The sequence below is a fragment of the Coregonus lavaretus genome (genome assembly GCF_964263955.1).
Source record: "Coregonus lavaretus genome assembly, chromosome: 2".
Taxonomy (NCBI): domain Eukaryota; kingdom Metazoa; phylum Chordata; class Actinopteri; order Salmoniformes; family Salmonidae; genus Coregonus; species Coregonus lavaretus.
The window spans coordinates 17,776,747-17,789,045 of record NC_139989.1 but is presented as its reverse complement, the minus strand read 5'-3'; the positions used below and the strand labels follow the sequence as shown (position 1 = coordinate 17,789,045).

Below are 12,299 nucleotides of genomic sequence, written 5' to 3'. Positions count from 1 at the left end.
ATGGGATTAAGGTCTGGAGACTGGCTAGGCCACTCCAGGACCTTAATGTGCTTCTTCTTGAGCCACTCCTTTGTTGCCTTGGCCGTGTGTTTTGGATCATTGTCATGCTCGAATACCCATCCACAACCCATTTTCAATGCCCTGGCTGAGGGAAGGAGGTTCTCACCCAAGATTTGACGGTACATGGCCCCGTCCATCGTCCCTTTGATGCGGTGAAGTTGTCCTGTCCCCTTAGCAGAAAAACACCCTCAAAGCATAATGTTTCCACCTCCATGTTTGACGGTGGGGATGGTGTTCTTGGGGTCATAGGCAGCATTCCTCCTCCTCCAAACACGGCGAGTTGAGTTGATGCCAAAGAGCTCAATTTTGGTCTCATCTGACCACAACACTTTCACCCAGTTCTCCTATGAATCATTCAGACGTTCATTGGCAAACTTCAGACGGCCCTGTATATGTGCTTTCTTGAGCAGGGGGACCTTGCGGGCGCTGCAGGATTTCAGTCCTTCACGGCGTAGTGTGTTACCAATTGTTTTCTTGGTGACTATGGTCCCAGCTGCCTTGAGGTCATTGACAAGATCCTCCCGTGTAGTTCTGGGCTGATTCCTCACCGTTCTCATGATCATTGTAACTCCACGAGGTGAGATCTTGCATGGAGCCCCAGGACGAGGGAGATTGACAGTACTTTTGTGTTTTTTCCATTTGCGAATAATCACACCAACTGTTGTCAACTTCTCACCAAGCTGCTTGGCGATGGTCTTGTAGCCCATTCCAGCCTTGTGTAGGTCTACAAGCTTGTCCCTGACATCCTTGGAGAGCTCTTTGGTCTTGGCCATGGTGGAGAGTTTTGAATCTGATTGATTGATTGCTTCTGTGGACAGGTCTTTTATACAGGTAACAAGCTGAGATTAGGAGCACTCCCTTTAAGAGTGTGCTCCTAATCTCAGCTCGTTACCCGTATAAAAGACACCTGGGAGCCAGAAATCTTTCTGATTGAGAGGGGGTCAAATACTTATTTCCCTCATTAAAATGCAAATAAATGTATAACATTTTTCACATGCATTGTTCAGTTTTTTTTTGTTGGTATTCTGTCTCTCACTGTTCAAATAAACCTACCATTAAAAGTATAGACTGATCATTTCTTTGTCAGTGGGCAAATGTACAAAATCAGCAGGGGATCAAATACTTTTTTCCCTCACTGTATATAAAATCAACAACTCAATGACTTATCAAAAACAAAAAAGCTGATAAAAAATCTAAAATGCACTACATGACCAAAAGTAAGTTGACACCTGCTCGTCGAACATCTCATTCCAAAATCATGGGCATTAATATGGAGTCAGTCCCCCCTTTGGTGCTATAACAGCCTCCACTCTTCTGGGAAGGCTTTCCACTAGATGTTGGAACATTGCTGCAGGGTCTTGCTTCCATTTAGCCACGACCATTAGTGAGGTCGGGCACCGATGTTGGGCGATTAGGCCTGGCTCGCAGTCGGCGTTCCAATTCATCCCAAAGGTGTTCAATGGGGTTGAGGTCAGGGCTCTGTGCAGGCCAGTCAAGTTCTTCCACACCGATCTCGACAAAACATTTATGTATGGACCTCACTTTGTGCACGGGGGCATTGTCATGCTGAAACAGGAAAGGGCCTTCCCCAAACTGTTGTCACAAACTGTTGTCATTGTATGCTGTAGCGTTAAGATTTCCCTTCACTGGAACTAAGGAGCCTGAACCATGGAAAACAGCCCCAAACCATTATTCCTCCTCCACAAAACTTTACAGTTGGCACAATGCAGTCGGGCAGGTAGCGTTCTCCTGGCATCCGCCAAACTCAGATTCGGCCGTCGGACTGCCAGATGGTGAAGCGTGATTCATCACTGGCATGCACTGCAGCGAGCTTTACACCACTACAGCCAACGCTTGGCATTGCGCATGGTGATCTTAGGCTTGTGTGCGGCTGCTCGACCATGGAATCCCATTTCATGAAGCTCCCAACGAACAGTTATTGCGCTGACATTGCTTCCAGAGGCAGTTTGGAACTCGGTAGTAAGTGTTGCAACCGAGGACAGCAGATTTTCAGCACTCGGTGGTCCCGTTCTATGAGCTTGTGTGGCCTACCACTTCGCGCTGAGCAGTTCTTGCTCCTAGACGTTTCCACTTCACAATAACATCACTTACAGTTGACCGGGGCAGCTCTAGCAGGGCGGAAATTTGACGAACTGACTTGTAGGTAAGGTGGCATCTAATAACGGTGCCACGTTGAAAGTCACTGAGCTCTTCAGTAAGGCCATTCTACTGCCAATGTTTGTCTATGGAGATTGCATGGCGATGTGCTCAATTTTATACACCTGTCAGCAACGGGTGTGGCTCAAATAGCCGAATCCACTAATTTGAAGGGGTGTCCTACATATTTTTGTATATATAGTGTATGTACACAATTTACAGAGATCTCTGTTTCCTCTGCCTTACGGTGCCATGGCAACCATGGAACCCTGGTTGCCAGGCTTGAGCCCACACCCACTTGTTTATAACACTGAAATTCCACATCTGGTTGGCATGCCACCGCCACTCCTCTCCGTGGCTCCAAGGCCTAACCTTTTCCACCAACTTCCTGTTTTTCACATCCAAGTCATCAGGGACACATTTTTTCTCCCCCATCAAACCAGTCTTGTTTTTTCTGTTCCCATTTCTACCCTGCATTTAACACATCCTGACACCGAAACCGTGAAAAAACTGACGATTTATGACAGGGCGGAACTATACCTTTCTCAACAGTGCATTTACAATAACAACTTCTTGTTGTGCTCTGTTCTATTATTAATACATGTAGAGCTGGATGAAAAATAGAAGTCAGCTTTCATTACTTTTCTCTGAAATACACATGCATATGTAAACTGATATGTTATGTGAAATACATATTTTTATGGGAATGACACAATTTTATCATGCCCTTTTAACCAGGAGAAGAAGTGTTAGGGGGAACAACAGCACACCAACCTGGTGTGCCTCTCTCTCTCGCTCTGACACACACCGCAACCTGACACCTGAAGTCAGATATAGAACCAAAAAAACAAAACACTGCTAGTCGAAATACTGTACATTCTGTCCAAACATACAGGTATTGAAACCACTTATTCTGCATTGCTGGTTCTATACCTGCTCGTTTGGTGGCTTAGCGCTTCAAGCTCCAGGGCTTATCCAGAGCCTAAATATGTATTTATCTATGGCACTGTGTTTATCTGTCAGGTGTCATCTTTGCCTTACTTCCTCGTTTTCAGCAAGGACAAAAAAAAAAGTTGGCTATAGTTGAGGAAATGATTAAGTAGGATACCCATCTGACTAGATAATAATGTAAGAAGCATTGACAGAGGAACAAACGCCAAGCATGCCCATGCAGAACACTGAAAGGATGTTCTACTCTGCTTGCATGAGTCTCAACCAGTTTTTCTCCCATCTGTGGCACACTTTGTGCCATAACTGACAAACAGAACACAAGAGCTAAGATCGTCTGGATTTTGGGTCTGAATTCTACACTCTGGATTCTCATTTTTTCTATAGAGTTAGTATACATCCCAATAGTATTTGATTCTGTGACTTATCAAAATACAGTATTGGAATAAAAAAAAGAGCCATACATCCTTCTTACCGTGAGCGATAGCACCAAACAACAGGCTGTAAACTTTTTGATATGAGTCTTTGTGACCGGTGTGCCGGATATGAGCTTATTGCTGGGATTGGTCTGTTGGAGAAGAGAACATTATCATTAGTGCGAAATAAAATGCATTAATACAAGCCATCTGTACTCAGTACCCGAAGATATTTAATATGTTTAATCTGCAACAAGAGGCTATTCTTACACTGGCCTTGGTTTACCTTGTCAAAAGCGGGATAGACGGCCCTCAGTTCAGTCAGCCAGCCATAGGGCATGTGACCCACAGGGTAGGTGGCGGTGAGCACAGCCACTGCCTGGCCAAGCAAAGAGAGTCATTAGGATTCACATGCCATTTAATTTCCTTTTTGGACAGCTTACAGTAATGTAGCCAAGATGTTAAAACATGACTGACTAGCCAACACCTGTCAGCAAAGACAATTATGAATATGTAATCGCATGTGGATTTTCCCATGTTTATACCAGGACAAGCGCCTTGGGCTTGTCAGCATTGTGTGTAACCGACAAAAACAGGCAGTGACAGTCTTTGCACAGACACAGTAGAGACGTTTAGGAATGTTTTCAGTCACTGTCAGTGTGAGCTCATCCTCTGAGTTTCAGGTTGAATCACGCGAACACCACTGGCAGCCACTGTGCTGTTGATTATTTCCAGTTCATTCTGGTAAACAGCTTATTGTTTTGCCTCTGGTTAGGTCTCAATGCACGAACGCTCCAGAGATTGTTCAAATGCCAGCTGTGATATCATGAAGGGAATCAACCTAGCAAGTGGATAACTGCAAAGCCTGTACTACAGGCCGAACTGATGCTAAGAGTTCGGCTGTATGAAGTCACTTTATTGTTACAGTACAAGCATGGTAATGAACACTGGCAGTCAAAAGGTCCCCCCACAGAGGATTTTATGAGAAATTCCTCCTCCCATGAGCCAGCAGCCTCTCTCTTCAGACAACAAAACATTAGATTAGAATTTTGACTACTTCTGGTAAAGGCCATTGCGTTTGGCAGCTGCCGAATAACAGTGAGTGGGACTGAGCTAAATGGGGTATTATTGGGGAGTGGACTGAGTAGGCTACAAACTCACCTCAGTAGCTGCGCTGCTCCCCTTGAGGTCCCGGGACACAAAGAGGTTGACGATGGGCCTGCTGATCCGCTGGGTAGCCAGGATGAGGGCCAGAGGCCACCAGAAACTCAACATCTTCCTGATGGTGGCATCTCCCTGCAAAGTGAAGTTAAAAGCAATGAGAGGGGAAAACAAGGGTATGTTCAATCTGGGTGCTTTGTAGTTGTAGCGCTAAGTCCTCATGTGAGGGCAGTAGTATTGATTACTAGACCTAATTGTCCTGGTTCCTTTTGGGACATAAGCTACTATCACACAGGTAGACTGCAACAAAGACAGTTTTAGAAGACCAAGATTAATTGATGCGCCAGTAAAGATACACTACATGATGAACTCCATCTATTACATTTAAAAGGTCCCAGTAGGGCGACTAAGGAAGCGGCGTACCCCCACGTCAAGTCCACTGGAGTCGGGGATCTTGTCGTGGATGTTGTAGTAGTAGCCTATGCCCACGATGGTGAAGCGCACCAGGGCTCCCATATACAGGGAGAGGATGGGGATAAGCAGGGGCTCCACACACGGCAGGTTACTGTGCAGCAGGATGGACACAAACACAATCTGCCACGGAGAGGAGGGAGACCACAGTCAGAACTCAACACACTCACTGAAACTCCCAACACACACACTCACTTCATTTGCTCACACACATAACATGCACACACGTTTGTTACTGACTCTACACACACGCACGTACACTACCGTTCAAAAGTTTGGGGTCACTTAGAAATGTCCTTGTTTTCGAAAGAAAAGCACTTTTTTTGTCCATTAAAATAACATCAAATTGATCAGAAATACAGTGTAGACATTATTAATGTTGTAAATGGCAGATTTTTAATGGAATATCTACATTGGCGTACAGAGGCCCATTATCAGCAACCATCAGTCCTGTGTTCCAATGGCACGTTGTGTTTGCTAATCCAAGTTTATCATTTTAAAAGGCCAATTGATCATTAGAAAACCCTTTTGCAATTATTTTAGCACAGCTGAAAACTGTTGTGCTGATTAAAGAAGCAATTAAACTGGCCTTCTTGAGACTAGTTGAGTATCTGGAGCATCAGCAATTGTGGGTTCGATTACAGGCTCAAAATGGCCAGAAACAAATAACTTTCTTCTGAAACTCTTCAGTCTATTCTTGTTCTGAGAAATGAAGGCTATTCCATGCGAGAAATTGCCAAGAAACTAAAGATCTCCTACAACGCTGTGTACTACTCCCTTCACAGAACAGCGCAAACTGGCTCTAACCAGAATAGAAAGAGGTGTGGGAGGCCCCGGTGCACAACTGAGCAAGAGGACAAATACATTAGAGTGTCTAGTTTGAGAAACAGACGCCTCACATGTCCTCAACTGGCAGCTTCATTAAATAGTACCCGCAAAACACCGTCAACAGTGAAGAGGCGACTCCGGGATGCTGACCTTCTAGGCAGAGTTGCAAAGAAAAAGTCCAGTGTCTGTGTTCTGTTGGCCAGTCTGAGATATGGCTTTTTTTTGCAACTCTGCCTAGGTCAGCATCCTGGAGTCGCCTCTTTACTTTTGACGTTGAGACTGGTGTTTTGCAGGTACTATTTAATGAAGCTGCCAGTTGAGGACCTGTGAGGCGTCTGTTTCTCAAACTAGACACTAATGTTTTTGTCCTCTTGCTCAGTTGTGCACCGGGGTCTCCCACTCCTCTTTCAATTCTGGTTAGAGCCAGTTTGTGCTGTTCTGTGAAGGGAGTAGTACACAGCGTTGTACAAGATCTTTAGTTTCTTGGCAATTTCTCACATGGAATAGCCTTAATTTCTCAGAACAAGAATAGACTGACAAGTTTCAGAAGAAAGTTATTTGTTTCTGGCCATTTTGAGCCTGTAATCGAACCCACAATTGCTGATGCTCCAGATACTCAACTAGTCTCAAGAAGGCCAGTTTAATTGCTTCTTTAATCAGCACAACAGTTTTCAGCTGTGCTAACATAATTGCAAAATGGTTTTCTAATGATCAATTGGCCTTTTAAAATTATTAACTTGGATTAGCAAACACAACGTGCCATTGGAACACAGGACTGATGGTTGCTGATAATGGGCCTCTGTACACCTATGTAGATATTCCATAAAAAAATCAGCCGTTTCCAGCTACAATAGTCATTTACAACCTTAATAATGTCTACACTGTATTTCTGATCAATTTGATGTTATTTTAATGGACAAAAAAAGTGCATTTCTTTCGAAAACAAGGACATTTCTAAGTGACCCCAAACTTTTGAACGGTAGTGTACATACAGTCATCATATACGCTGCTGCTACTCTGTTTATCATATATCCTGATGCCTAGTCACCTTACCCCTATACATATCTACTTCTATCACTCCAGTATCGCTGCACATTGTAAATATGGTACTGGAACTGACCCTGTATATAGTTTACTTACTTCTCATGTTCTTCTTATTTTGTATTTGTATTTCTCAAGTGTTTTTATTCTACCTTATGTGATTTTTAGTACTACATTGATATTGATTACAGCATTGTTGGGTTTAGAGCTTGCAAGAAAGGCATTTCACTGTACTTCTGCACGTGACATTAAAACTTAGAGAGACTCCCTTACAACCACATCACTGTCACAAACTATCAGAGCAGGGTATACTGCCAAGTCCACTTTTGAGGTCAATTGAATTAGTCTTTGCAACAATGACCAATCTTCACTGTAGATTAGTGAAAAACAAGGAAGCAATCTGCTGAGTACCTGTGCGATGACATCAGAGATGGAGGCAGAGCCTACGATGACACTGTATTTGTGCTTAAGGAGGATTCCAGCATGGATCCAAGCCTACAAAACAATAAACAAAGAGACAATTGATGCTTCTCCACCCAAGAATTTCAGCACACCAAGTACCCATTGTTCTTGTCTGGCTTGTTTAAAAAAGCAAGCCAAAGGCCCACATTGAAATCTGATTTCGACCAGGCAAAGAGAAGATATGCAGTCGTTGAAATACAGGGACAGGCGTGTCCGTTTTAAGACCCAGCATGATGAGCAGAGGATTACAAATCATTTTTCTAGGTCAGGTGTTTTTAAGCTTCCCTCTGCCATGATTATGGCTCTCTGACTGACCATACATTGGGTCATGGAAGAGCTGGTTTGCGTCCCAAATGACACCCTATTCCCTACATAGTGCACTACTTTTGACCAAAGCCCTATAGGGAATAGGGTGCCAATTGGGACGCAGCCTTGAATCAAGCCGTATACTCTACTCAGCGCTCACCATGGCATCCAGCAGAGGGAAAGCTGCCAGGTAGAGGAAAGCCCTCCTGGTCTTGTTGCCCACGGAGTCGTCCACATGGTGGAGCTTATTGATGATGTAGTAGCCTAAGTCTGTATGGGCTGGAGACAGGGAAGACAGTCACAATACTATGAGACCTGAGGAGATGACACAGCTAAAACGATTTAAAAAGTTTAACATGACATAAGACATTTAAAAGTTAAAGCTCACCTAAAAGCAGTTTACAACCGACACATATCATTGGATTTTAAATAATAACTTGGAATTAATAAGAAATATGGGTAGTTAGTTACTATTAAATGTCATCATTTGGGACAAAACCACAGTTAAAGCCTCACCTATGAGAACATGAAGGATGAATGCTATTGTGCCTGCTACCGCCATACACAGCACAGCCTTTCCCCGGTCCCTCTTGCTGTTGACAAACACCAGGCCCACGTTCTTGAAGTCACTCATGGGCCCAGTGAAGAACTTCATTAGCGAATAAGCCAGCCCGTAGCTGGCTAGCATCTCAACTGCATCCTCTTTAAAGCCTGCTAAACCCCGGTTAAGAGCCTGCCAAGGACCAGAAGGGCAAGGGAATGGATTGGAAAGAGTGAGACCTTATTCGCCCCACTAGGCTCATCATCATACCATCATCATTCATACTAGTGCTGCGCTAGGCTGGTCCCAAATCTGTTTGTGATATCATGTCAAATCCTTATCACTCATTGTCATACCAAACATGTTAGCTGACATGATAGCATAAAGAAATCTGGGACAAGGCTAGTAATGTGATTTACTAGTAAACAAATGGCAGGTTTACACTGTATACAGTGAAAAGATAGCTCATACGACTGGTGTAAGCAATTCAGTGACACACTTCATTAAAGGTCATTTCCATGTAAAAAGGGTGCATGAGCACTAACGTGAAGTTCATAGGAACAAATCAAATTGGGTGTCAAATGAAAGCTAAGCTTAGATACATTTTTTTGTAATTTCCCCATCTTAAAAATTAGGCATAAGTAATGGCTTTGATTTCTGGTCAAACTGATGGAAAAGCAGTCTTAGAAAACAATGTAACAGAAGGTATTAGAAATACATCAAAACACAATGTTGAAGTAAAGATCCCTGCCAACTAATATCAATACTTATTTAGTTTTAGAGAAAGGATTTTCCTTCTGTAAGTTTAAGAAACATTGCCTTGTGCCTTGTAATTCCGTTACCAAAAACCGACATATCTTTAAAGGGATAATTCAGGATTTTGGCAATTAGGCCCTTTATCTACTTCCCCAGGGTCAGATGAACTTGTGGATACCATTTGTATGTCTCTGTGCTCAGTATGAAGAAAGTTAGAGGTAGTTTCACGAGCCAATGCTAACTAACAAATCGTTAACAGAATTACTGAAAAATCTTTAACGGAATTACTGCAACTGAATTGGCTATACAGTAATCCCTCGTTTATCGCGGGGGTTACGTTCCGAAAATGACCCGCGATAAGTGAAATCCGCGAAATATAAAACTTTTTTTTTTTTACAATTAGCAACTATTACATGTATACAAATACAGTGACTCACGTGTAGGCCATTTCACTGCTCTTCAGACTGGGCCGCTGCATCCTGACTGCGCTCTGCAGTGTTCTCTTCTTCTGAAGCCCGCGGTGCAGGTGTGTTTGTTCGGGAGAAGAACATAGTGATAGGCAGCTGTTGTCGCTCTTTTTTCTTCTTTGCAAAAAGATCCTTGTACACCGACATGCCACCATCGATTACGTTGGAGAACTGTAATGAACGGCTCATCAAAGGGTCCCATTCCTCAGCTACTCGCTTAAGTTCAGTGGCCATTCGCACCATGGTTGCTAAGCGACCAAGCGTTAGTCCTTCCTCCTCATCTCTCGTGTCCTCTTCTCCCTCTTCTCTTTCATCGTCGCTTTGTGGCTTTGTCATTTCTGCCAGCTCTGCATCGGTCAGCGGCTGTGCGTCTCCATCAATCAGGGCGTTTATGTCATCCGGACTCATGTCATTAAAGCCGTCTCCTCCAATCTGTTTAGCCAGATTCACAGCTGTTTCTACGGCAGAGTGGTGGACCTCGTCAAGCGAGCCTCCGGTTGCGTTTTGCACTGCCTCTGGCCATAGTTTTTTCCAGCAGGCCTTCAGAGTTTCCGTTTTCATTTCCTGAATGGCCCTCTGAATGTTTTGGAGACACGATGCGATGGTGTATCCACGCCAGTAGTCCTTCAGTGAGAAATCTTGATCCGAGTCCATAGCGTCAACAAGATGTTGCAGGGTGTTGCGCGTATAGAGAGCCTTGAAAGCACGGATGACTCCTTGGTCCATGGGCTGAATCAGGGATGTAGTGTTTGGCGGCAGAAATTCGATTTGCACACCATCATATGCCAAATCATTACCGTGACCTCCGGCGTTGTCAAGGAGCAGAAGCACTTTAAAGTCCAGTCCCTTTCCTCTCAAATAACACTTGACCTCCGGGATGAAACAGTTTTTGAACCAATCCAGATTGAGCGCTTTTGTCATCCAAGCCTTTGCATTGTACATCCAGTAAACAGGCAAATCATCCTTATTTTTGTTTTTCAGCGCCCTGGGATTTTTAGACCTGTAAATCAGCCCCGGTTTAATCATGAAACCTGCGGCATTTCCGCACATAGCCAGGGTCAAACGGTCTTTGTGAACTTTAAATCCTGGGGCTTTGGCTTCTTCCTGCATGATGAAGGTGCGGGAGGGCATTCGTTTCCAAAATAAGGCAGTCTCATCCATGTTAAAAACTTGTTCGGGCTTATATCCCCCCTCCTCAATGATCGCCTTGAATTTATTGTTCACGAAGGCTTCTGCCTCAGCGGTATCCGCAGACGCCATCTCACCGTGCAGACAAACATTTTTAAGTCCAAAGCGTTTCTTAAACTTTTCAAACCAGCCCTTGCTTGCATTAAATGCGCTTGGCACTTTGTCAGCAGCACTTGCTGGGGGCCTGGCATCCTCTCCCACTGTGTCAGCAGCACTTGCTGAGGGCCCGGCATCCTCTCCCTCTTCCCCGTCACTGACAGCAAAGTTTTCATACAGCATTCTCGCTTTTGTGCAGATAACGTTTGTATCCAGGGTTATGTTTTTTTTCCTGCAGTCATTAGTCCACAGAGCTAATGCCGTCTCCATCCGTACCATGGTCTTGTTGCGGACAGTTACAACCCTTTTTGCATTCGTATTAAAATTGACTGCTGCTGTCGTCCTTATGTTTTTTTCCTCCTTCTTTATGTAACGAACGGAAGATTCATTGATTCCGTAATGGCGAGCAACGGCTGCATAGCTTTTACCTTCCCTTAGCATGTCCAGAAGTTTAACTTTATCTGAGATAGGTAGCATCTTCCGCCGTTTGGGCCCATCCGCAGGTGCTTTTGTCGGTCCAGGCCGTTTCGTCGACATTATGGGTTTAGGAGATGTTCGAAATTACAAGATAATTTGGCCAACTTAATGTAAATTTGCCAAGCTGTTTTATGTACGTACACATAACTGCACGAGACGACAAAATGATAGCACAATTCGTAGCATGTTTTGATACAAGAAGCGGGAGTGAGTTTTTAGCGAATCAGAATGCAGAGCACAATGCACCAAAAAAAAAAAAATGCATTATGAAAATCCGCGAAATAGCGAATCCGCGATAAGTGAACCGCGAAGTGGCGAGGGATCACTGTAATGGGAAATCATAGTAGTCACAAACCACAGTTGGGTTACCTACTACTGTCATGTTAAGCTCATAACTGTTTTGTGTTATTCCATTTGATTTCAATAACTATTTTGACTGCACCCCTTTGATTTGAACAAAACTTTTCTTGCTGGTAGAAGTGGTCAGAAAGTGACGTTTTGGACAGGGTGCTCAAAGTTCACCCATTTTGCATACCCCACTATACCATGAGACATCCATGTCTTAATCACTGGAAAAGATGAACGGTTGATTTTGACATACAGTGGGGGAAAAAAGTATTTAGTCAGCCACCAATTGTGCAAGTTCTCCCACTTAAAAAGATGAGAGAGGCCTGTAATTTTCATCATAGGTACACGTCAACTATGACAGACAAATTGAGAAAATAAAATCCAGAAAATCACATTGTAGGATTTTTTATGAATTTATTTGCAAATTATGGTGGAAAATAAGTATTTGGTCAATAACAAAAGTTTCTCAATACTTTGTTATATACCCTTTGTTGAAAATGACACAGGTCAAATGTTTTCTGTAAGTCTTCACAAGGTTTTCACACACTGTTGCTGGTATTTTGGCCCATTCCTCCA

General features: G+C 43.6%; 1 protein-coding gene across 1 annotated transcript in view; it reads right to left on the bottom strand.

Annotated features, from left to right (window-relative positions):
* The window catches only part of LOC311100289 (progressive ankylosis protein homolog), a 29,793-nt gene that overhangs the window by 10,727 nt on the left and 6,767 nt on the right, over positions 1–12,299 (bottom strand). Inside the window, exons 2-8 of the mRNA XM_084141145.1 lie at positions 8,367–8,583; positions 8,011–8,129; positions 7,494–7,577; positions 5,166–5,336; positions 4,743–4,877; positions 3,868–3,960; positions 3,641–3,733 (exon numbers count right to left, since the gene is read on the bottom strand). Of these exons, the coding sequence (XP_083997271.1) occupies positions 3,641–3,733; positions 3,868–3,960; positions 4,743–4,877; positions 5,166–5,336; positions 7,494–7,577; positions 8,011–8,129; positions 8,367–8,583 (912 nt within the window). The remainder of the gene's footprint in view (positions 1–3,640; positions 3,734–3,867; positions 3,961–4,742; positions 4,878–5,165; positions 5,337–7,493; positions 7,578–8,010; positions 8,130–8,366; positions 8,584–12,299) is intronic.